Here is a 23,941-nt window from a genome sequence, read left to right on the forward strand (position 1 = left end):
TAGCTAATTTCTTTTTTGGTAGTTTATATGATATTTTATTTATTTTTATCCAATTGTTTTTTGGGATCCTTATTATCCACCCCCACAGTAGGTGGCGGAATGCACATCTAATTGTTGCGAATGCCATTATACCATAGCAGAAACATAATCAGAAGCAAAAGCAGAAGCGGGAAACTTCCCAAAAAAGGAGGTTGTAAGTCCAACATGATTGTGTTCAAGTGCTTTAAAAGTCAGAACAATTCTTCAACCAATAAGTTTTTAGCTATCTAGATAAGCTAGCTAATGTTGATAATAATACAGTTCGCTAGCTGAGCAAAATTATGCTCAACCACCTACAGGCTTTGGTTTTTCCATTTATGTTTTGAGGTTCGACTTTAGCAAGTATAGCTTGTTAGCGCTTAGGGAGCACCAATTGCTGTCACCTTGTTTGGTGTTACCTAATCAGTATCTTTTACACCTGTGCTGGTTGCCGTCTCGTTCGTGGGAAGGTGTTTCACCTGTGCTGGCCCAGGTGCTATTTAAGAGTGGCTGTCCCAGTGCTACTTTGGTTGTGAGAGAAGTGGCGCGTCAACAACGTTAGTTAGCTCTCCCTATTTGATTTCTAGAAAAACTGATTTTGTTTTACTGCATCTTTTTGGTTTGCTTCCTGTCCTTTAAGTTTGGTGTGTTTTAATTTAGCTTGCCAGTTGTTGGGCAAATTTATCGTCTTTTAGGTTCCAATTGTTGTTGCTATGCAACTTTCAGTGGACACCCCCATGAGTGTCTTTCAGAACCCCCCCTAAAACACAACCTGTTTTGTGTCAGTTGTTGTCAGTAAATCTTTGCTAGTTCCCCCTTCTGTTTGAGTGACATTTGGTTTTCTTGCTGGGGAATGTAACAAGCCACAATAAGTTTGTAATTGTCAAACTGATTTGTTGTCATTTTTTGGGGTTGAAAATGGGAATGGTCCGTGGTTAAATGTCACAACTTGGCAACTGAGGTAACACAATTTCTCAGAGTTTCCCACTTGTAATTATGATTTAGAGGGTCGTTCAAGAGAAACTATCCAATTGGAACTCCGTACTTCCAATAACTCCGACAGCACTCCCATACCAGAAAGTTTGTAGTAATAACAGCGACAACTCGAGAGTCCTATCAATCAACAACAATTCAGCTTTATTTAACATAGATTAATCTCTCTACGTAAACATTAACTTGTACCATCAAATCTGTCGGGAAGGAATTGGATGCGTGGGATAACGGGCAGCAGTAGTTTCGTTGTTTGGGTTTTTCATCACTGATTATTTGGACAAATCATGGTTTCTCCTGTGTTAGCATCTGTTGAATTTCGGAAGGGGAGGGGGCATTTGGCCCGTAAGGGTGGAGCTCTCTTAATCCCTTCTGTTAACACATATGGACCCAGAACTTAATCGAGCAGCTGACCAATTACTTGAGACTTTCATTCGGGGTTAACCAAGATTAAGCATATGTACATCATTGTCTTTTGGGACATCCAGTATGATAGCAGGACGCAATGCATATACAGACAAAGTGGAGGACAACCGAGAGGACAATGTCATGTGTAGCTAGCTACTAGACAACACCATTACATTGTAGCTAGCTAGTCCATCAGCAGGACTATCATTTTTATATCTGAAAACCTGTAATTCTACCCCTATCTAATTTGTTAGTTATATATTTTTCATATTACATATAACATGATGTTTAGCTTGCTATCTATGAGTCAATCACAGCTGGCTGAATTTCTGCAAAGTCCTGCGACGCCAGGGAGACCGCTTCTCCTCAGATATGGGTGTGAAAGGTTTGCTTGAGAACCCATTGGCTATCAAAAACACATTTGAGTGTGGCATGGATCTTGATGGCCTGGGTGGTTCTCTGAAAGAATAGTTTGGTTAGCTGCTACCAGCTACTCCTCCTTGCTCTTTGTACCACTGCCATTATCATGCCCATTCGTGTGGCCATTGACATTAGCCCCATTAGAGCTAATCTTCCCCTCGGCCGTCAGTCTACTAATGCAGTCGAGGGGGCCCTTCCCTTCGAGAACCGAGGGTTTTTTGTAAGACCCACCAATGCGGTCCCACAAGGTGAAGTACTGGCCGTAGTTGACGTTGAAGCAGAGGTGGTGGTCCGTGTGGTGGGCCGCCCCGTTGACCACCTCCTGCAGTGGACCAGGCATGCGATAGGTGCCGTCGTGGATGGACACGGTCCAGATGTTGACAAAGATGTAGAGGGCCAGGTAGAGCACCTTGTGCAGGGGGAAGAGGAAGGGGTAGACATGGTAGGGCAGGCTCGACAGGAAGCCGTCCAGCGGGTGGAAGGCGTGGCTGGCGAACGGCGTGGGGATCTTCAGCACATGATGCTTCTTGTGGAAGTGCTGAGGGGAGGGAACATGTCACAGAGATGGTCCATTCAAGTGAAGGAATTCAAAAAAGGAACTGCATTTAAAAAACATTTGCTGAGGAATAGAAAACATAGAAAACATAAAACCTACGGATGTGTTTGATCACATTCAAGTGTGCCAGCTATTGAGGACCAGCAGACGATAACACACACTGTACCGAAGATATAGCGCTGGCTTTGTTCTACCACTGTACATTACATACACAAGAATTTAGCAACAACATGTACGCCAAGACGTGGAGGGAAAAACGGTTAGATTGTTAATCAACTTTAAGACAATGTCAACTGCCTTAATCTCAGTAAGATAATTAGTTGACTTATTATACAGTATTTGTCTGTCATTGTCTGTCATTGTGGACTGATTTGTAATACTGTGCATCTCCAACATCACATCTACAGCAACAATCCATGTCCAATTGACAGTGAAAGGGCCTACCCAGTACCACACATTCCCATTGGTAACAAGACTTTGTAATGCCCACCTTGTAAATACATCTGTGGTGAAGAAACCGATGAATCCAATAGATGCACCCATCCGTGAATAACACAAAGGAAATAATGCTGAAAAGCACAAAGGGCCAGTCTGATAAAACAAACCACCATTAGTATCAAAATGACAATCCCGTTTGACAAACATTACAGACCGTCTGAGCGTCAGTGAACGCAGCATTGTCTTACCCATGGGAGATTCTTCAACGTTGTCATAAAGCTTACTGTATCCTTTGACCTCAATGAAAAATAACGCCGCGGTGGGGATACTAATAATGGGTAGCGAGGTCATGGCATGTCTGATCTCCAACCACACCTGGTTCTGAGGACCAACAATGATGTATGATCAATTTTCATCAAGAGAACACTTGGGAAGAAAGAATAGTAAACAAAAAGCAAATGCCAACTCTCAAGTAGTAACCTTACAGTATGTAAATAAACCTAAGTTGTTTGTCGCAGACCAACTTCATACAACTATTGTAGCCTGGTCCCAGATCAGTTTGTGCTGTCCTACAGGTATTGCGACATTAAACAAGATCTGGGACCAGGCTACAAGTATTGAGTATAATAAAGAAGGACATACCTTTAGAAACTGTGGATGTTTCATGAGGTTGTGGTCAAAGATGAATTGGTAGCTCAGCCAGCCAAGGCCCAGGTAGAGGACCGCGATCCCCAGGTTGGTGACTACCAACAGGCTGATGATCTGGCGCAGTGCTGTGTCCTCGGGCCATGACAACGGGTACACGTAGGGGGTGAGGACATAGTGGTCGGCAACGTTCAACACGAGATCCATGTCTGAATCAGTCAAGATGATAAGCAATGGCTTTGAGCAAAGCCTTCTAGGCTCCGGTTAGAAGACTCCTCTTAGACTCCTCCTCTCAAGGAGTTAATCCAACCCACACATCAAATGTGACAAACAATTCTTCTACATCTGCAAATTCCTCACTTATCAAAGCCAGAGAGAAGGATCATCCAGAGAGAATGCTCTGGTTTTGATAAGTTAGGAATTTGCATGTGTAGCAGACAAAAATGTCACAAATGAATTGTGGGTAGAATAGACTCCTTGAGAATGACATGTAAACTGGATATGGCTTATAAATAGTGTGGGTAGTCAACTAGTCACTGTTAGATCTATAGACTATCAATTCTAGTTTTTTCATACAGATACAGTATTGTGTTGTAATAGAACTAACGTAAATAACACTATGATAAATGGTAGGGCCTAGTAATGTAGCTCTTTAAAAAAAAAGCTGTGACATTTGGGAATGCTACTGATCATGCTTTTTAAAGCAGTGACATTTGGAAATGCTACTGATCATGCTTTTTAAAGCAGTGACATCTGGGAATGCTACTGATCATGCTTTTTAAAGCAGTGACATCTTGGAATGCTACCGATAATGCTTAAAGCAGTGACATCTGGAAATGCTACTGATAATGCTTTTTAGAGCAGTGACATATGGGAATGCTACTGATAATGCTTTTAAAGCAGTGACATCTGGGAATGCTACTGATAATGCTTTTTAAAGCAGTGACATCTGATAATGTCTTGAGGTAAACTGCTAGGTAATCTTTTACTCGGCAATCTTTTAAGTATGCTGGCACCACCAAACGTTTTCCAGGAATGGGAATGCTTAACTGGGTACAGGTGTAGTCATTGTAGATTCTTGGTATTCCAGAAAGACGATAGCAAATGGCTTTGAGCATTTAGTCTGTCTCCCATATGTTTGGTCATTTTGGAAGATGTATGTTATCCCTTTGTTCATTTAATGAAACACCAAGGCTCTAATTGGGTAGTTCCATTAATTCCTCTAATTTGGTAGTTTGGTAGCAGTTTTTCTTTTTTTATGTCAGTCAATCAATGTCAGCAAAAAAAAATAGATTTGTGAGTTAGCTTGCTTCTAGACTGTCTAAACTTGTAGTAATCATGGTTGAATTACCAACCGGAGCGCCCCCATTGATAATCAGATATTATATTAAAAACTGCAAACATTTGTCTCTACCCTGCAGCAAAATGTGTAGAATTCAAATCAAATCATATTGGTCACATACACATGGTTAGCCGATGTTAATGCGAGTGCAGCAACATTTTTGTGCTTCTAGTTCCGACAGTGCAGAAATATCTAACAAGTAATCTAACAATTCCCCAACAAGTACCTAATACACACAAATTTAAAGTGGTGAATAAGAATACGTACGTATAAATATATGGATGAGCAATAGCCAAGCGGCATAGGAAAAGTGCGATAGATGGTATAAAATACAGTATATACATATGAGTAATGTAAGATATGTAAAGATTATTAAAGTGACATTATAAAAAGTGGCATTGTTTAAAGTGATTAGTGATCCATTTATTAAAGTGGACAGTAATTGGGTCTCAGTGTAGGCAGCAGCCTCTCTGAGTTAGTTATTGCTGTTAAGCAGTCTGATGGCCTTGAGATAGCTATTTTTCAGTCTCTCTTTTTCCTAGGATTGATGCACCTGTACTGACCTCGCCTTCTGGATGGTAACGGTGTGAACAGGCAGTGGCTCGGGTGGCTGTTGTCCTTGATGATCTTTTTGGCCTTCCTGTGATATCGGGTGCTGTAGGTGTCCTGGAGGGCAGGTAGTTTGCCCCTGGTGATGTGTTGTGCAGACCGCACCACCCACTGGAGAGCCTTGCGGTTGAGGGCGGTGCAGTTACCGTACCAGGCTGTGGTACAGCCTGACAGGATGCTCTCGTTTGTGCATCTGTAAAAGTTTGTCAGGGTTCTGGGTGACAAGCTAAATTTCTTCAGCCTCCTTCAGCCTCCTGAGGCGCTATTGTGCCTTCTTCACCACACTGTCTGTGTGGGTGGACCATTTCAGTTTGTCTGTGATGTGTATGCCGAGGAACTTAAAATGTTCCACCTTCTCCACTGCTGTCCCTTCGATGTGGGTAGGAGGCGTGCTCCCTCTGCTGTTTCCTGAAGTCCACGATCATATCCTTTGTTTTGTTGACGTTGAGTGAGAGGTTGATTTCCTGACACCACACTCCTGAGTGCCTCACCTCCTCCCTGTAGGCTGTCTCATCGTTGTTGGTAATCAAGCCCACTACTTTTGTGTCATTTGCAAACTTGATGATTGAGTTGGAGGCGTGCATGGCCACGCGGTCGTGGGTGAACAGGGAGTACAGGAGGGGGCTGCGAATGCACCCTTTTGGGGCCCCAGTCAGTGTTGAGGGTCAGCAAAGTGGAGATGTTGTTTCCTACCTTCACCACCTGGGGGTGGCCCGTCAGAAGGTCCAGGACCCAATTGCACAGGCGGGGTTGAGACCCAGGCCTCCAGCTTGATGATGATCTTTGAGGGTACTATGGTGTTGAATGCTGAGCTGTAGTCAATTAACAGGATTCTTACGTAGGTATTTCTCTTGTTCAGATGGGATAGGGCAGTGTGCAGTGTGATGGCGATTGCATCGTCTGTGGAACTGTTGGGGCGGTATGCAAACTGAAGTGGGTCTAGGGTGACGGGTAAGGTGGAGGTGATATGATCCTTGACTAGTCTCTCAAAGCACTTCATGATGACAGAAGTGAGTCATTTAGTTCAGTTATCTTTGCCTTCTTGGTAAAGGAACAATGATGGCCATCTTGAAGCATGTGTGGACAGCAGACTGGGATAGGGAACGGTTGAATATGTCCGTAAACATACCAGCCAGCTAGTCTGCGCATGCTCTGAGGATTTTTCTCTCTACCGCATGACAAAATGAGAAGAATTGCATGAAATGGGTCATAAAATTACAAAACAAATTATCCGTCGTGTCAAAATGTGTCGAATTGCAGCAAACTTGCTTTAAAACTGCAACATTTTCTCTGTGCCCCGTGGCAAAATGTGTAGAATCAAGAGGGGTGCAGAGAGGGCACATTCGCTATGTAACACAACATTTTTTGTGACAAAATCATAAGTAGAATTGAAAATGCGAGGGAAATTCATTTAACTTTTATTTTTTTATTCGGTACAGGGGAATTTAACTGCAAACGTATGTGCACAACATCATGCCCAGCTTTTAATTCCCAACAAATCAATTAGATGGAAACGCAGCTCTGGTGGGAAGTCACATTTATACATATTTTAGAATATTATAAAATCTGTCACAAATTGGATGGAAACCTAGCTAGTGTGAGGAAATATCATTTTAGAAAACAGGAAAATCTCACTTTTGACTGTGTTGCCCCATAAACAGTGAATAGCAATCTCTAAGCAAAGGACTTTATAAATATGAGACTGCTCCTGAGCATGTTTACAACAAAGCCAGTTAAAATAGTACCACTCACTTCTGTCCATGCACTCCCTCAAACATGTCCACTTGGAGAGACTGAGGCTCTGATCTGAGCAGGCAGAAGGGCTGGCAGGTGTCCAGCCCCCTAGAAACCTGAGCCTAGCAACCTATCAGTGACCTGGTCACAGAGGTCACTGGGATTTTGAGGGGCAGGTTAATGAGCCCCCAGTCTCTCTGGCACCATGGTAAATTGGTGGTTGAAGATATCCCTCTAGTGGTGTGGGGGCTGTGCTTTGGCAAAGTGGGTGGGGTTATATCCTTCCTGTTTGGCCCTGTCCGGGGGTGTCCTCGGATGGGGCCACAGTGTCTCCTGACCCCTCCTGTCTCAGCCTCCAGTATTTATGCTGCAGTAGTTTATGTGCTGGGGGGCTAGGGTCAGTTTGCTATATCTAGAGTACTTCTCCTGTCCTATTTGGTGTCCTGTGTGAATCCAAGTGTGCGTTCTCTAATTCTCTCCTCTCTTTCTTTCTCTCTCTCGGAGGACCTGAGCCCTAGGACCATCTGACACGACTCCTTGCTGTCCCCAGTCCACCTGGCCGTGCTGCTGCTCCAGTTTCAACTGTTCTGCCTTATTATTATTCGACCATGCTGGTCATTTATGAACATTTGAACATCTTGGCCATGTTCTGTTATAATCTCCACCCGGCACAGCCAGAAGGGGACTGGCCACCCCACATAGCCTGGTTCCTCTCTAGGTTTCTTCCTAGGTTTTTGGCCTTTCTAGGGAGTTTTCCTAGCCACTGTGCTTCTACACCTGCATTGCTTGCTGTTTGGGGTTTTAGGCTGGGTTTCTGTACAGCACTTTGAGATATCAGCTGATGTACGAAGGGCTATATAAATACTTTTGATTTGATCAGTGGTGTAAAAATACTTTAAAGTACTACTCAAGTAGTTTTTTTGGGTATCTGTACTTTACCATTTACTTCACACACCCAAAAGTACTCATTACATTTTGAATGCCTAGCAGGACAGGAAAATGGTCCAATTCACACACTTAGAAAGAGAACATCCCTAGCTTCTGATCTGGTTGATTCACTAAACACAAATGCTTTGTTTGTAAATTGTCTGAGTGTTGGAGTGTGCCCCTGGCTATCAATACATAAACAAGAAAATGGTGGGGTCCTGTTTGCTGAACATAAGTCGTGAAATAATTGTTACTTATGATACCTAAGTACATTTTAGCAATTACATTTACTTTTCATACTTAAGTATATTTAAAACCAAAAACAGACTTTTACTCAAGTGGTATTTTACAGGATGACTCACTTTTACTTGTCATTTTCTATTAAGTTATCTTTACTTTTACTCATATGACAAATCGGGTACTTTTCCCACTACTTGCAGCATATAACACAAAGAAAGAATTCCACCCGCCAGAATGTCAACAAAGTCTGCTGGGAGCCAACTATGTTCCACCACCCTGTCACTTCAAGTAGAATTTTGGCTACCACATAGCGCCCAAAAACACTGTACAACAGAATGGAACTTGAAAAGGAAAGAGACAAATTAATCCACCGGATGGTGATGTAGGCACATGATATTCTTCATTTCCTGTCAAAAATAAAAATCAGATCACAACTTTGAGGAAGTTTGGTTGAGGTCATTCAAATTAAAATAATTGAAAAATCATCATAAAAATGTCAAATTACATTTAATTCTGAATAGCCTATTTGCTCGAAACTGATGTTGACCCTAAAAGACCAAGCCAGCATTAAATACTGTAACTACACCTTTCTGTTGAATCAGTCCTACTGAACACTAAGGAATAGCAATTAAATTCACACACACGACTGTATGCCTCCACTGCAGGCGAGCGTACCATTTCCTGCGGGGGGTAGGTGAATCCCAAGTTGGCCAAAGATGTGGAAGGAAGTGGCACCTTTAGTGGCAAACACACACACCGCACACACATATGCACAGTCAAATTCATGACCAAAATTTATTGAGTGCAAAATAATATCATTCAATGATACGTACAGAGAGTCTTTAGCGTAGGAACATAAGTACATTTCTTGTTGATCTTGGAAGACTGCTTTTCCATATCTGTTATATTGCAATCTGTGAAAAAATCCCAGCACAGATACATATAAATACAAAAATGTGTATCATTTAAAATCTTGTTAGAGTAGCAATTGTATTACAGTATAAGTACATTTAAAACAGGATAACGCCTAAGTCCCCAAAAAGTTTAAATATATTTCAATATTTTTAACTAACATTATAAGCTACATAGTGTTTAACAATAATGCTATTGCCTCCTTAACCTTTCCTCAATCACATTTACCATTTCACTTTTCTGTTATCGTTCTACAGCACCAGCAATGCCCAACTCTACATTTCAAAATGGTAAACATTGAAGTACTGATACATTAATAGAATGCAATTTGTTTAAACATGATTTGTGTTCAGTTAACGAAACATTAGAGCCTTATTTTATTAATGATTCAGTTCTACTTCACATCTCATTCTTTTCACTCTGTCTTTTAAATCTGTGTCCTTCAAAATTCAAAAAGGCACATCTTAGCTATCTTTATTGCAGGTGCATGGTAACAATTGAAAAAGAAACCTACACATTGCGCTTGCTAGTATCACTGCTCTTTATTAACCTTTACGTATCGACCTCAAGGCCTTTGTCAAAGCTTAAAAAAAGAGCAGTGATACCTAGCAAGAGCAGTGTGCAGGTTTCTTATTTTTTCTCAAATCTGCGTCCTTGCAAATCTCTTATGCCCTCATACCCAATGCTCCAAATCTTACCAGCCAAGAGCCAAAACACACACAAGTTTGTGCATTTGTGTGTGTGTGTGTGTGTGTGCATAATCTCAGACCAGCTTGAGAATTGACACACCAAATTTCATAAGGCAATTTAGGCCTACTTTTAATATTTGTCAGTAGTACAATATTTCATGACCTTGTCTGGGATTTGACGCCGGTACTGTAGACCAAGCCAGTCAATCATATATCACACAATCACTATGACAGCAATGACCTCTATTAACTAAGGATTAGCTATGAGGGATGTACAGTATCATATCTCCTGGATAATCATAACATTAAGGACATTCATTATTTCGTCACTGGCAGACATGCCCGTTTCTAACATTTAACAAAGAAAAGAACATGCAATGATAAAACAATATTCCATAAAAATACATATCCTGCAATTTTACCAGCAACTGCAACAAGTAATTCATAAGAGATGTAGGCTATCACCCAGATAAAGTAAATGCTGTATATCCGCTATAAAGGCTATATTCTGTCTGAAGAAAAAGTGAATGGACAGAATGAGTACATCACTAGATGGAACCATTGCAGACAAAAGTTACCCCTATCCACAGATCTGAGATCAGCTTTCCCTCGACTTATCCTTTGCTTCACCACTAGGAGTTACAAACCAAAAACTGACCCCGAATCTGAACTTTCAGACACTTTTGCAGTATGACCGTATAGAGGGTCTGTCTGTGTCTGTAACAAGACTATTTCAAAGCTTTTATCCATCCTTTATGTGGGTGGCGTTTGCCCTCACTTTATCCATCCATATCCATCCTTAATGTGAGTGGCGTTTGCCCTCACTTTATCCATCCATATCCATCCTTAATGTGAGTGGTGTTTGCCCTCACTTTATCCATCCATATCCATCCTTTATGTGAGTGGCGTTTGCCCTCACTTTATCCATCCATATCCATCCTTTATGTGAGTGGCGTTTGCCCTCACGTGTGCTCCTTGAGTGCCATGTCCCAAAGGTTCACAAATAGAGCTGCAAAATAACCCCATCTGTCGCATTTCCTTCCCTCTTCCTCTCCTTTCCTCCTGTACTTAGACAAAGCTTTCCGCTTTGAGGACGCCCTGCTAGACAGAAGATTCACCAAAAAGGGAAGTTTGTTTTGGCTAAACTCAGCATGGCTCAGCTTAACCCAGTTAGGCCCAGTTCAATCCAGTTAAACACAGCTCAGATCAGTTTTGTTGGGTTACAGAAAGAATGTCCAGATGGAGTTTCCAGCCCTGCAGCCTCAGATAGATATGGAGTTGCCATTTTGCTGGTTGGGGGGTAGACTGAGGCTGAGACTGGGACTGAGACCCAGGTTGAAGTTGGGCTGGGGGTCCGAATGGGTTAAGGCTACATCATTGTGATTGGGCTCAGAGTCCGTGGTAAGGGTGACGTCATTGAGGATGGACTGGGGGTCAAAAGAGGTCACGTCCAGTTCATTGAGGTTAGCCACGCGACGGAAGACGAAGTGAAAAGGTGCGGCCTGGGGTCGACTGTGGAGCTCAGCTTTGATCTTCTGGGGGTATGTGTCAGGGGCTAGCTGCTGGCTCGAGCCCTCAGTGAGCAGGAACAGAGCGTAATCCTCAGGGTCGGGAACTTTGAATTTGTAGGCACAGATCTGGCAGACTTCCTCTGTGGTGGCGTAGGGCTGCACCTGCAGGGTTTTGGCCGTGCAGCCGCTGTCCAGCTCCTGGAGCGCCACTCGCAGGTAGTTCTGAGGTAAATGAAAACGATAGGGTTGTTTAGATGTATTTAGTCAAAGGGACTAAGAGTTAAGAATTCAGTGTGTGTGTGTGTGTGTGTGTGTGTGCGTGTTACCTGAAAGTCGTCTACAGAGGGAGCAGTGCGCTGGGTGGTGCGGCGACGGTGCCACTGGTGGAGTGTGTTGCGTGTTTCAGAACTGAGTACACGAGCTGCTTGCTCCTCTTGGAAGTTCCTAATGAGGGACATGGCTCCGTACGCACTGGTCAGGTAGTATCCACCTGGAACAACACAGGAGAGAGAGGAGGTCAAACATCGCTGCAGCCTGACACTGCTGCAACAGCGGTCAATGATTGACACTCAAGATTTAGTTGAGTTTACGTGACCATTACGATCTACAATAACATGGAAGAAAAATGGGAAGATTAGGAAGGACATACAGTACACATAAAGCAGATGTGTGTGTGTGTGTGTGTGTGTGTGTGTGTGTGTGTGTGTGTGTGTGTGTGTGTGTGTGTGTGTGTGTGTGTGTGTGTGTGTTGTACCTTCTCCATTGAGCAGAGAGGGGTCCAGCAGTTCCATCATATAGAGGATCTCGTTATCTAGTTGAGGCATGTCACACTGGGCCAACACATAGGTCAGCATGGGCAGGAAGTCATCTGCCCCGTACAGACGACCTGAGACACACAACACTACAATTAGAAAGAGAGTGTCGATGTGTTTGTGTGTGCGCATACATATGTAATTGGTCTTGTTTATGCATGCGTCTGTACACTATGTACCTGAGTTGTCCTCCATGATGGTATAGATGAGTTTACACACGCGCAGCAGCATGGTCACCTTCTTCTCAGGAGAGTAGAGTTTACACATGGTGTGAAACTTGTGCCGGATCTTCTCTATGGCGACTGGATCTGGAGGGAGTGCGTCGGTCACGCCCATTTCCTGGGGCTGCCGGACCTTGGCCAATGAGAGGTTCTCCTTAAGCTCCTGCCATGCCCCGCTGCGGACCTGGAACTCCTGGAGGGCCACTCCCACCACACCTTTTAGGGGCTTCAGGACAATCTTATGCATGGCCTTCTCTAGGACATAGTCTGTTTGGGGGAAAGAGGGAGAAATACTATTATTTTCACAGCAAATACTGATAGGCACCATCCACTCTATATGAATTCATTGCAGGAAGTCTTAATAGATTCCTGGTAGTGGTACGAGTGGGATTCAATCCATATCATCAAGACATTATGCAGACCTCAGGTTTTACAAGCACTCTCAAAGAGACCGACTACTAGGAACCATGATATCATAATACACACAGGATGAATGCAGAGTGGGAGTCTAACCACAGAGCTGAATAAGGCAGAGAGAGAGCTGACTGTGCAGTCGAATGGGGCAAACTCAGCAGGATTATACTGGAGACATCTGCAGACTTAGGAACAGCTTCTTCCAACACAACATTTTCAACCCGTTCCCACATTGTCTTGACCCACTTTTCTTTCTTTCCTTTCTCCTGTGTCAGATTAGCTGCTTTCAGGGCTACTCTTCCTGGGGTCCAAACAGGAAACTACACAACAAGTAAAATACATAATATTTACTGAACAAAAATATAAATGCAACATGTAAATAGTTGGTCCCATGTTTAATTAGCTGAAAAAAAAAAAATTCCAGAAATATTCCATATGCACAAAAAGCTTATTTCTCCAAAATGTTGTGCTCAAATGTGTTTAAAATCCCTGTTAGTGAGCATTTCTCCTTTTCCAAGATAATCCATCCACCTGACAGGTGTGGCATATCAAAAAGCTAATTAAACAACTTGATCATTGTGCTGGGGACAATAAAAGTTTATTTCATACAACGCCACAAGGTCTCAAGTTGAGGGACCGTGCAATTGGCATGCTGACTGAGGGAATGTCCAACAGAGTTGTTGCCAGAGAATTGAATGTTCATTTCTCTACCAATGTCATTTTTTAGAGAATTTGGCAGTACGTCCAACCGGCCTCAAAACCACAGACTACGTTTAACAACGCCAGCCCAGGACCTCCACATCCAGATTTTTCACCTGCGGGATCGTTTGAGATCAGCCACCCGGACAGCTGATGAAACTGAGGAGTAGTTCTGTCTGTAATAAAGCCCTTCTGTATGGGTGGCCGATGCTCTTCCAGGCCCACCCATGGCTACACCCTGCCCAGTCATGTGAAAGCCATAGATTAGGGCCTAATTTATTTATTTCCATTGACTGATTTCCATAAGTGAACTGTAAATCAGTAAAATCGCTGAAATTGTTGCATGTTACGTTTAGATTTTTTGTTCAGTCGTACCCCAACGACGTATCACATACAGAGCACTACATTTACATTACAATTTAGCCATTCAGCTGACGCTCCCATCCAGAGAGACCCACAGCTAGAGCATTCATCTTAAGATAGGCAGGCGAGACAACAACATCACAGTCGTACCACATGTCACATACATAATACAATGCATAAAGATGTTGGTGTCTCTTCACAGTCCCTGTCGTGCCGTAGAGTGTTCTTTTATCTTTTTTTTTGTTATTTGGTTTCATTGCTAGCTTGAGTAGCCTGGGGTGGCAGAGTTCCATGTAGTCATGGTTCCATTTAGACACTATTTAATACTGTGTGTTTCCCAGCCTCTGTTCTGGACTTGGGGGACTTCTGGTTGCATGTCTTGTGTGATACCGAAGAGTGTCCGAACTGTGTGCCAACTGCTTGAACAGACAGCTCAGTATCTTCAACACCTCGCACAAAGACCAATAGTGACAATGTCAATCATTCCTCAACTTTGAGCCAGGAGAGATTGACATTAATGTCATGTCATTGACATTTGCCCTCCTTGTACATTAAGTGTAATACCTGCTGCTCTGTTTTGGACCAACTGCAATGTGCCTATGTCCTTCTTTACCGCACCTGACCACAAAACTGGACAGTAATTCAGGTGCAATAAAACTTCTCAGAGTAGCCTAACCACTCCGTCTGAGAATGTGTGTAATGCATATAAATGTGTCTTTCTTCCTTGTAAGTTAAGATCAGCAACACATTTCCTTCCTTGTAGGTGTTACATCACTGTATCATTATCAAAGGTATGGTTTAAAAATAGACACTGGTAGTACAAAATATAATTCTTCCAGTAAGCAGAATAACCAACAGGTTAAACTAGACTTGTGACACTTCACTGGCAATTAGTCAAATTTGATCAAAGTCAACTTGTCATCTTCTATGAACAAGCCTGGTATTTGGTATTTATTAGGATCCCCGTTAGGCACTGCAAGAGCATCAGCTACTCTTCCTCAGGTCTACATGAAACATAACATAGTACAGAACATTATTAGTCAAGGACTGAAATACATTTAAAACGTCAAAGTCTACATATCAGTACGTATCTAGGTCTAATACGTAGTACAATACAAGATATATATAATGGCTGTCTGTTCACAGTCCCCTTTGTGCAGTAGTGTTTTTTAAATCTGGTTTTATTGTCAGCTTGAGTTACCCGGGATGGCAGAGTGTTCCATGTAGTCATGGCTCTACTTAATACTGTGTGTTTACCAGCCTCTGTTCTGGACCTGGGGACTGTGGTAGAGCAAGCCTGGTACCTTGTAGTTCTGTTAAAGTGGTTAGAATCCATGGAATGCAGTGCCAGCACTAAAAGACCTCAGGCCTGCGGTTGGGCTCAGTGCATGTTTCCCAGTGGGAGCACACATGTACACACACACGCACCCATACAAAATCCCCTGTGGCCTTTGTTTTTGCATGCACGTTATTTTCAAGTTTCGCTGGACTGGTCTTTAAAACAATGTGCCTCAAGCTACTGTCCTTCCTTACATACTTGTACCGCTCATAACTCTGGTCATTAGCACTGTGGAATGTAACAACATGGAAGCGTGGAGGGTTAGCATGCAATTCTGTAGTGTACTAATGCACAGGGAGGCAAACTTGTGAGGGCCCAAAAAGGTGATACTTAAAAAAAAAATTAAACAAAGAATATGATCTACATGATCCGCCTCTGTGTGTAAAATAAAGTGGTTAATGTGAACCTAACTTGCATCTAAAAAATGTAAAGAAAGCAATCCAATGTTATTCGTTGCCTAGACTTTACTGCGTATGATACTCAAGGTCTTGAGAAAAAAAAACAATACACTAATATTGCAGTTAGCCATGACAGCCTTTATAATATAACACTTGAACACACACATAAATATTGCACTTGGGAAAAAACCATCTAAAGTAGAAATAGAATGAAACAAACAGGCATTCTATTTTTGCTCTATTATAGTGGCCACTATAGACATTGATTAAGTGCACAAGGCTGCATGTGAGTTGAGTTCAAAAAATGAGTTCACCAATATAATCCCCCTCTCGCTCTCTCACACACACACACACACACACACACGTTACTGTCAAATTCAACACAACAAAAGCAATATCTTTGGGCTACACTGCAAAATGACTCATTTTCACCTAATTCTCTCATTCGGAAAATTAACCACATAAGTAACTGTAGAGGGAAACATTAGTTAATGGTGGTTAATTAGGGTTAGGGTTAACCCTAACATTTCACAGATTGCCATGGTCCCGTAAGCAACTAACGCGTTATAACTTGAATGCAAGGGGTCGTATACCAGTTAATACTGTAATGAAACAGGCAGGGAGCAGATCTCGAACCCTCGACCTTGTAGCCCGAAGTCCAGCGCGCTATCGACTGTGCCGCAAAAGCATGCTCAAGCAGCAGAGTTGATATCCGCGCTTATAAACCCAGGGTCGTTATACTACTATAGCAAATTGGTTAGGTTACTAATGTTAGCTCATTTGATGTTGTAACATTAGCTAGCAAGCTAATTTTCACACCATCAACTCAATTATTTGATCAGATGAGTTGGCTAATGTTGCTCAACATTTCTCTGGCTGGCTAACGGAGAATTCAATCCAGTTTATCTAGCAAGATTCTTAACAATGCTAATACTTGTTCCACCACACTTTCCAAATGGCAGTTATTTTTGGGTTACAGATCATGAGGTACGCTTCATCACCTTCTCACCCCCGTCTCCGTGGTCAGGCTTCTCACGTAACGTAACCTCTTCGTTATCGTTCAGGGGACTCGCTGCTGTAACTGCCTTTCTACTCTCTGCTGTCTTTCCAGAGCGCGCGCTGATCATGTAACTAGCAAATTGGTTGTCTCTTCTCTGTTCAGTTGCTTGCTGCGCTGCATTCTGTTGTTATGTGAACAATTGGCTGAGCCTTGGATACAGCCAGTATAGCTCCAAACGTGCATCACTCTTTCGCTTACAGCCAGTAGTGATCCCCCCTAACTTTTCTCATCGAATCTACATGAATCACGTAGGTCACCTATTTTGGATTCAAAACGGAGAATTTCGCCGAAAGGTGACTAGTTTGCATCCATGAATGCAGTTGTTAAACGCACTGTATGGCTTACAACACATGCTAGATGAGTAAATGCTGGATGAGCAGGTTGTCTTTCGAGAAGTCTGAGGTCAATGTGAGTAAGTGGGAGTTTGATGAGTGGTGTGAGAGGGGACACAGGAGCTATCCCACTTAGGAGGGACTTTTCATGGTGACACACTTATTCCCCATTAGGCCACAGACACGCAAACTCACACAAACGTACAGTATGTACTGAGGGCCACCTCCACTTCAAATACACATCTCCCCACCAAAACAACCTCCCTCACCCACAATCTCACTCAACACATCCTCCCTGCAGAGCTTGCACGTGAACCGGAGGGAGGGAGGGACGGGAGGGTGGGACAGACAGAGGAGAAGTGAATCCATTCTCACATCCCACACCCTTCCAGCGCCATCGTGCCGCCACATAGTGACAGATTGCCTCTCTGTGACGCACATTGAGGCTAACACGGGTGCACACTCACAGCGCAAACAGAAATCCCCTGACAGTATATTCACTATAGCTTTCAACACAACTTTGAATAGATCTCTAATAGCTCACACTATTCTTGTCACATTTCCCCAAAAGTCACAGTGTGTAAAAATGGCCCTGTAATCTAGAGGTATGGCAAGGCCATCCAATCTGAGCTGTCGCCAAATTCAGGGCTGCAGCTGATATGGACTCTATTTACTTCCTCGTGAGTACTCTGCCTGAAGATTGGCTACCCCTCGTACATTTCCAACAGCCCCCACTCTTCCCCCTTCATGTCCCTATTGTTTTTTATCTATAGAAAAATGTACCCCTGGCCCCTACATAGTACAGTACTTGTGAGTCCTAAATTAATGGTGTTCATATGGTGAGATTTCCACCTAGCCTAACAGAGGGCCATGTGGAGCAAGCCATCGCTATTGCTAATGTCTGTCCAACCCTTTCAGATCTACATGAAGTGCTTAGGGTCTAGGGGTGGAGTTGGAATTGGGCAATAGAGTCTCCCTTCCACAAACTCCTTACAGGCCTATAAACAGAGCTTCAAAACAACTTGTTGCTCAACTTGGCACTGAGCATAGCAATGAAGCCAAAACAAGGAAAAACTGCCAAGTGGGTTAATTTAAGGAGACACAAGGGTCCCATTCTCCCCCCTCCCTCTTCACCCCTCTCTCTCTCTCCATGCTCTTGCCTCATACACCCACAGACAAATGCAAGCGCTGTCAACACAGAAAGGGATAGAAAAAGAGGGAGAGATTTAGCGGTATGCAACAAAGGCTCCGTCTGTGATTGGAAGTGGGAGAGTTGGAGAAGGATAGAAAGAGAAGAGAAGTGATGGTCGAGCGGGAGAAGTTTGCTTACTTGGCAAACAGCCACTGAAGCACATCTGGAGAGGCAATTAATTCAGCTAAACTGAAAACACTTTCTGCTGCAACAAAAACATTGCATAAAAATTCCGATTACCAAACATTGCAGGAAAACCAATCGTGATGTATGAAATCCTTGGATTAGTTGTCAATCAAGAATGATTTTACTGCCTTTGTCTTAAAGAGCCATCTCTTTGATGATTGTTCCTGACACACAGTAAACAGGAGAACGGTTTTGTAAGGATCAAATACACCTCCCATGTGTTACTGCTTCACAGCTCTATGGTATATTGTCTTCTTCCTCTGCCAACTTTGAAAAGGACCAGTGGGAACAGTTTAGTTCACAGAAGGATCCTCTCTGGCTGAAACGTGTTTTCACTGTTTACATTTGGGCCAGTTTCTAATCCCAATAATTCCCACACATGAATACCTTGGCCTTTCTCTAAGCCCCTCCCCTGGGCAGGTGTGTCATAAAGGCCATGAATAACACTATCTAAATGCTAGCACTGTTGTCTCACTAGCAATAAAGTATCCCAATCCCGTTGGTTAACCGGTTTGTCTGTAACTCAACTCCTGCTGCTTCACCGACCACAACCCCTATTCCGAGATGCATTCCAAAGAACTGTAATCATCCTGACCAAATGCTCCAGCTCACACACAGACTTGCATACTGAGCTGCTCTCGCCCGGCTATAGGCATACAGAGTGTTGTCCAGTTGCCATATTTTCAGATATGACGGTTTATGATTTTCTTTAGTCGTTTGGTTGTTTCAATGTCAAATATGAACCATTTCAGAGATGACGATGGAACAACTTCCTAACAAGTTCAATGTACATTTTTACTGTAACTTCTAGCAAACGATCAACTTTTATGCAACGGTTAACCAACATGACTGGTGTGATGTCCAATAGATGCACAAATGTTGTATAACAGTAAAAATCCATACATTCTTACACACCCCTTGCTACTCACCGATCTGGTCCTCTGGGATGAGTGACTCGATGGGGGGCTCCAGCTCAGAGCTCTGCCGCAGGTAGCTCTTCATCTGGGTGATGAACTGGCGTAGCGTCTGCAGCAACTCCAGTCCTGATGCGTGGCACTGCCAGGCCTGGCTGCCGCCTCCCTCCTGCAGGAAGCTCAGGTAGTCCTGCACCAGGCAGCCGAAGTAAGACCCCTTGTCCCTCGACAGCTCCAGGACTCTCCGTATGGCCCGTTTCTCTGGGGTCATCAGCGAGTTGAACACCCCACTCATTTTACGGAGGTGGCCCCTGAGGGCCCGCTGGATGACCATGGCCCCGGCGCTGGCTCGCCGTTTGGTGCGCAGCCCAGGAGGGGTGATGGTCAGGTCCTGGTCTTGGTCGCTCTCCAGGCTCCCGCCGAAGTCTGCTTCGTCTTCATCATCATCATCTTCCTCCATGCTGCTGTAGGGGTGGGTGAGGGGGGGAAGGACCAGGTTGTTGATGGTGGGGGGGCTGGGTTCAGAGAGAGGGGGGAAGAAGCCCTGGGAAAAGTCTAGTGAGTCGGCAGAGGATTCGGTGGAAAGGCTCATGTCGCTCAGGCGCTGCACACTGTCCCCTCTTCCTCCTCTTTCTCTTCCTCCTTCCTCTCGACGGGAGGGGGCTGGGTCTTGAGTGGACGGACTGTTTCCCTCTGTGTTGTCATCAGGGGTGGTGGCGTTTCTCAGTGCCCGCTTAGCCAGACTGAGAGAAATGGCGTTCTCAATAGTCTGGTCATCGAGAGCAAGATGGCAGTCGACGTCGCCTGGCGGCGTGGGTTTCGGCCTACTTGGGGAGGAGAGGGACAAGGGAATAGAGATGGGGGCACTGATGCTGAGCTTCTTAGGAGGGGAGGATAAGAGGAAAGAAGAGGATGGACTGATGCTGAGAGAGGAGCCCAGACGGGAGAGAAGGCTACTGCCCTTCTCTCTTTCTCCTCCTTTCTCCCTCTCTCCCACCCTGTCCTTCTCTTTGGGGGGGTTGATCCAGGATATCTTCTCAGGCATGCTGCACTGGCGTCGAGGAGGGGCAGGGCGACGGGGAGCACAATGGGGAGGTGGGGGGCGAGGCGGTGGTGGGCGGGACACGCTCTTAGCCTGGCTCACACTGTTGTTATAATGCTGGGGGCTGTTGCCAGGGCTAGGACTCTGAGGGCTGTTGCTAGGGGGTTGAGGGCTGTTTGTGCAGTCGATAAGTTGCTCTGGGTTTCTGGTACAGTGCTGTTGACCTTGTACCGTTGTTGCTGTAGTTGTTGTAGTACTATTGTTGTTTAGGTGGTGGGGGTTGTTGTAGTAGCTGGTGGAGGAGGGAGGGGTGTGGTTGCCCCCCTCTGGGTCGTGAACCTTCAGGAAGAGGGGGTTGATGAAGCAGAGAGCCCCGTTGGACTGGGAACACTCAAGCTGGGACGGGGTGCGGGTGACAAGGGGGCTGAGTGATTGGTCCTGGATGGTTGTCCCGGACAACCGGGAGACGGAACTCTTGCTCCTGCAGCAATGCTCAGAGTCCCAGAAGCCTGCAGGGCAGAGACAGGAGAGAGACAATATCAGAACAGTCAGACACTACAACAGCAACATTACTGAAAGATATAGCGCTGAGTGATTAATGAGGTCGGTTCAATTATAAAATATATATATATATATATATATATATATATATATATATATATATATATATATAGTGTTGCACGGTATACCTGTACCACGGTAATATCACGGTACCAAAACGTCATGATACAAACATTTTAGAATACCGCAGTACCGTTTCATTTGATACTACCAACTTTTTCCAACCCTACCAATCTAAAGAACCTGCTGGCTCCTGTTATAAAATGTTTAGAAAGTCAGTTTGGTTTATAAATTCAGTTGAATTTAAGCAACAGCCATTAGTCTCGAATATGCACAGGTCTAATAATATCCATTTTGCTTTAATGCTCATATCACATGGCAGCTGTAATCAGCCAGCCCCATCCCTTACCAGGCCTCACTCACCTGCTTCTCCATCTGCTCTTTTTTTTTAACCTGTATTTAATTAGGCAAGTCAGTTAAGAACAAATTCTTATTTACAATGACGGCCTACCCCGGCCAAACCAGGACAATGCTGGGCCAATTGTGCGCCGCCCTATGGGACTCCCAATCACGGCCAGATATGATACAGTCTGGATTCAAACCAGGGACACCTCTTGCACTGAGATGCAGTGCCTTAGACCGCTGTGCCACTCGGGAGCCATCTGTGTCGATTCCTCCATCAGTTTTAAAAATATATAATTTAGTACTGATGGTGAGCGGGGATGCAGACCCTGATGAGTCTTCTGTTAGATTTGCTACATTGGAGCAGCGCAAAGCAAGCAATGTTGATACATTGTATAATTTCATTGTCTGTTATAATGAAGAGAACAGACCAGTCTGAGGAGTCTTTGCAAGTTCATGCAGCCTCAGTGTCAGAGGGGAAATGGAGCACATGCTTGTAGCTTTACAGCGAATAAAACAACTTGTCTCTAGTCTAAACAGTTAAAAAAAAGGTCACCCACATTACCGGAGATTCCTTTTTTTCTCCTACAGTGATTCGCACGCATTTGACATAATTTCACAAACCATGTCGTGGGCCGTTTTAAACTAATCGTGGGTCGCCAATTACTGGTTTAATAACAATGTTGTTCTAGCTAAAAACCTGGTATTTTGACAGTAGGTTTAGGCTAATTTGATTGACAGGAAGAAAGGAAACGAATCTGATGTGCTTCAAAAGGTAGGATTCATATAGATCGAATGTAAGCCTAAACTAAACCAAAAATCTATTTCTTTCTGGTGCTCCTTCAATTGTTTTGAGCCTATCGTTTTAAAAGCTGGGAGCAGTGTATGTATTGGTGGGATATCGAGTGGTGTGTGTATGAGAGTGAGGGAGAGAGTGTGTGTGTTAACTGAAGAGTAAAGGTTTGATGCAGTGTTTTCCCCTTCTACATGCAAAATGACATGACATAATGACATTATCCATGTATACAGTATTCCTTCCTCCAGCCAAGTAACTGGTAGGCCTTAGCAAATAAGCCAGTTTATACAGTATTCTATTATACACTGAACACTGAAGTTAAATTCAATGTGAAACTACTTGGTATTGTGATACTTGGCCTGGTATCGTGTCATTTGTAAAATGTTGGTATCCTGACAAGCCTACTATGCATTATGTGGGTTGAATGCTGTAACACAGACTAAAACAATTAATAAAAGTCAGATGATAGTAGTGACTTCCCATTACTGCTTATCACTTACTAACCATCATTTATTCACATCACTTCAGTTATTGTGTAAATTACATTTGTTTTATTTGATGACTTTATTATATCATCCAACTCCTCTCTATAGAGCTGCTGCCTATGCTATCTGACAAAGTCACTATTTAGTATTTCTTCAAAAGGTAAATCAGGCTTTTATTCAGACATTCAATCAATTAGATCATGTATTTTCCCAGAGAGAAATGCAGCAACTGCTCTGTTACGCATTCTTCTCTGCTCACTCACACTAACCTAACGTAGCAGGCATAAAAGAAACAGACAAGTAGGAGCGCAATATATTATGGTCATTGTAGTTAACTACCACGTTTTCTGTGGTAATTATGTAAAATATTGGCCTGTTGGAAACTAACTCCCTACTACATTGCACATCTAATTTACAGTGCATTCGGAAAGTATTCAACCCCTTTACTTTTTCCACATTTTGTTAAGTTTTGCTAAGCCTTATTCTAAAATGGATTCAACAAATTTCTTTCCTCAACACCCTACACACAATACACATTAATAACAAAGCAAAAACCCTTAACTGAAATAACATTTATTTAGGCATTCAGACTCTTTACTCAGTACTTTGTTGAAGCACCTTAGGGAGTGATTACAGCCTCTTGTCTTCTTGGGTATGATGCTACAAGCTTGGCACACCTGTGTTTGGGGAGGTTCTCCCATTCTTCTCTGCAGATCCTCTCAGGTTGGATGGGGAGTGTCTCTACACAGCTATTTTCAGGTCTCGCCAGAGATGTTAAAAATCGGGTTCAAGTCCGTGCTCTGGCTGGGCCACTCAAGGACATTCAGAGACTTATCCCGAAGCCACTCCTGCGTTGTCTTAGCTGTGTGCTTAGGGTCGTTGTCCTGTTGGAAGGTGAACCTTTGCCCCAGTTTGAGGTCCTGGGCGCTCTGGAGAAGGTTTTCATCAAGGATCTCTCTGTACTTTGCTTCGTTCATCTTTTCCTCAATTCTGTTGAAAAACATCCCTACGGTGAAGCATGGTGGTGGCAGCATCATGTTGTGAGTGTCAGGTTTCCTCCAGATGTGACGCTTGGCATTCAGGCCAAAGAGTTCAATCTTGGTTTCATTAGACCAGAGAATTTTCTTTCACGTGGTCAGAGTCCTTTAGGTGCCTTTTGGCAAACTCCAAGCAAGTTGTCATGTGCTTTTTACTGAGGAGTGGCTTCGGTCAGGCCACTTTACCATAAAGGCCTGATTGGTGGAGTCCTGCAGAGATGGTTGTTCCAAACTTCTTCCATTTAAGAA

At 43.6% G+C, this 23,941-nt stretch overlaps 2 protein-coding genes and 1 non-coding gene across 5 annotated transcripts in view; all 3 read right to left on the bottom strand.

Annotated features, from left to right (window-relative positions):
- Positions 1-1,129: 1,129 nt before the first annotated feature.
- LOC109888785 (lathosterol oxidase-like) lies at positions 1,130-3,682 on the bottom strand. The gene is made up of 4 exons (XM_020479959.2): positions 3,473-3,682; positions 3,079-3,211; positions 2,883-2,983; positions 1,130-2,374 (listed from the first exon to the last, which is right to left on the bottom strand). Exons 1-4 carry the CDS (start codon positions 3,680-3,682, stop codon positions 1,907-1,909), a joined length of 912 nt encoding a protein of 303 aa, XP_020335548.1. The 3' UTR covers positions 1,130-1,906.
- LOC116374065 (small nucleolar RNA SNORA57) lies at positions 2,512-2,643 on the bottom strand. The gene has a single exon (XR_004209894.1). It is a non-coding gene; the product is annotated as a small nucleolar RNA SNORA57 (small nucleolar RNA).
- A 5,414-nt stretch (positions 3,683-9,096) lies between the features above and the next one.
- Positions 9,097-23,941, bottom strand: part of rin2a (Ras and Rab interactor 2a) — a 59,141-nt gene continuing 44,296 nt past the window's right edge. For all 3 annotated transcript variants that reach the window (XM_020481755.2, XM_020481753.2, XM_020481756.2), the window contains 5 exons: positions 19,385-20,920; positions 12,431-12,739; positions 12,194-12,325; positions 11,766-11,929; positions 9,097-11,661 (listed from right to left, as the gene is read on the bottom strand). In XM_020481755.2, the coding sequence (XP_020337344.1) occupies positions 11,191-11,661; positions 11,766-11,929; positions 12,194-12,325; positions 12,431-12,739; positions 19,385-20,920 (2,612 nt within the window). In that variant the 3' untranslated portion in view covers positions 9,097-11,190. The remainder of the gene's footprint in view (positions 11,662-11,765; positions 11,930-12,193; positions 12,326-12,430; positions 12,740-19,384; positions 20,921-23,941) is intronic.

The sequence above is a fragment of the Oncorhynchus kisutch genome, linkage group LG4 (assembly GCF_002021735.2).
Source record: "Oncorhynchus kisutch isolate 150728-3 linkage group LG4, Okis_V2, whole genome shotgun sequence".
NCBI lineage: Eukaryota > Metazoa > Chordata > Actinopteri > Salmoniformes > Salmonidae > Oncorhynchus > Oncorhynchus kisutch.

Coding starts and splice junctions, on each gene's coding strand:
- LOC109888785 (XM_020479959.2), bottom strand. CDS start 3,682: ATGGATCTCGTGTTGAACGTTGCCGACCACTATGTCCTCACCCCCTAC. Junction 2,984..3,078: donor CGTTGAAGAATCTCCCATGG/GTAAGACAATGC, acceptor TTGTTTTATCAG/ACTGGCCCTTTGTGCTTTTC. Junction 2,375..2,882: donor ACCACAGATGTATTTACAAG/GTGGGCATTACA, acceptor CCCTCCCCTCAG/CACTTCCACAAGAAGCATCA.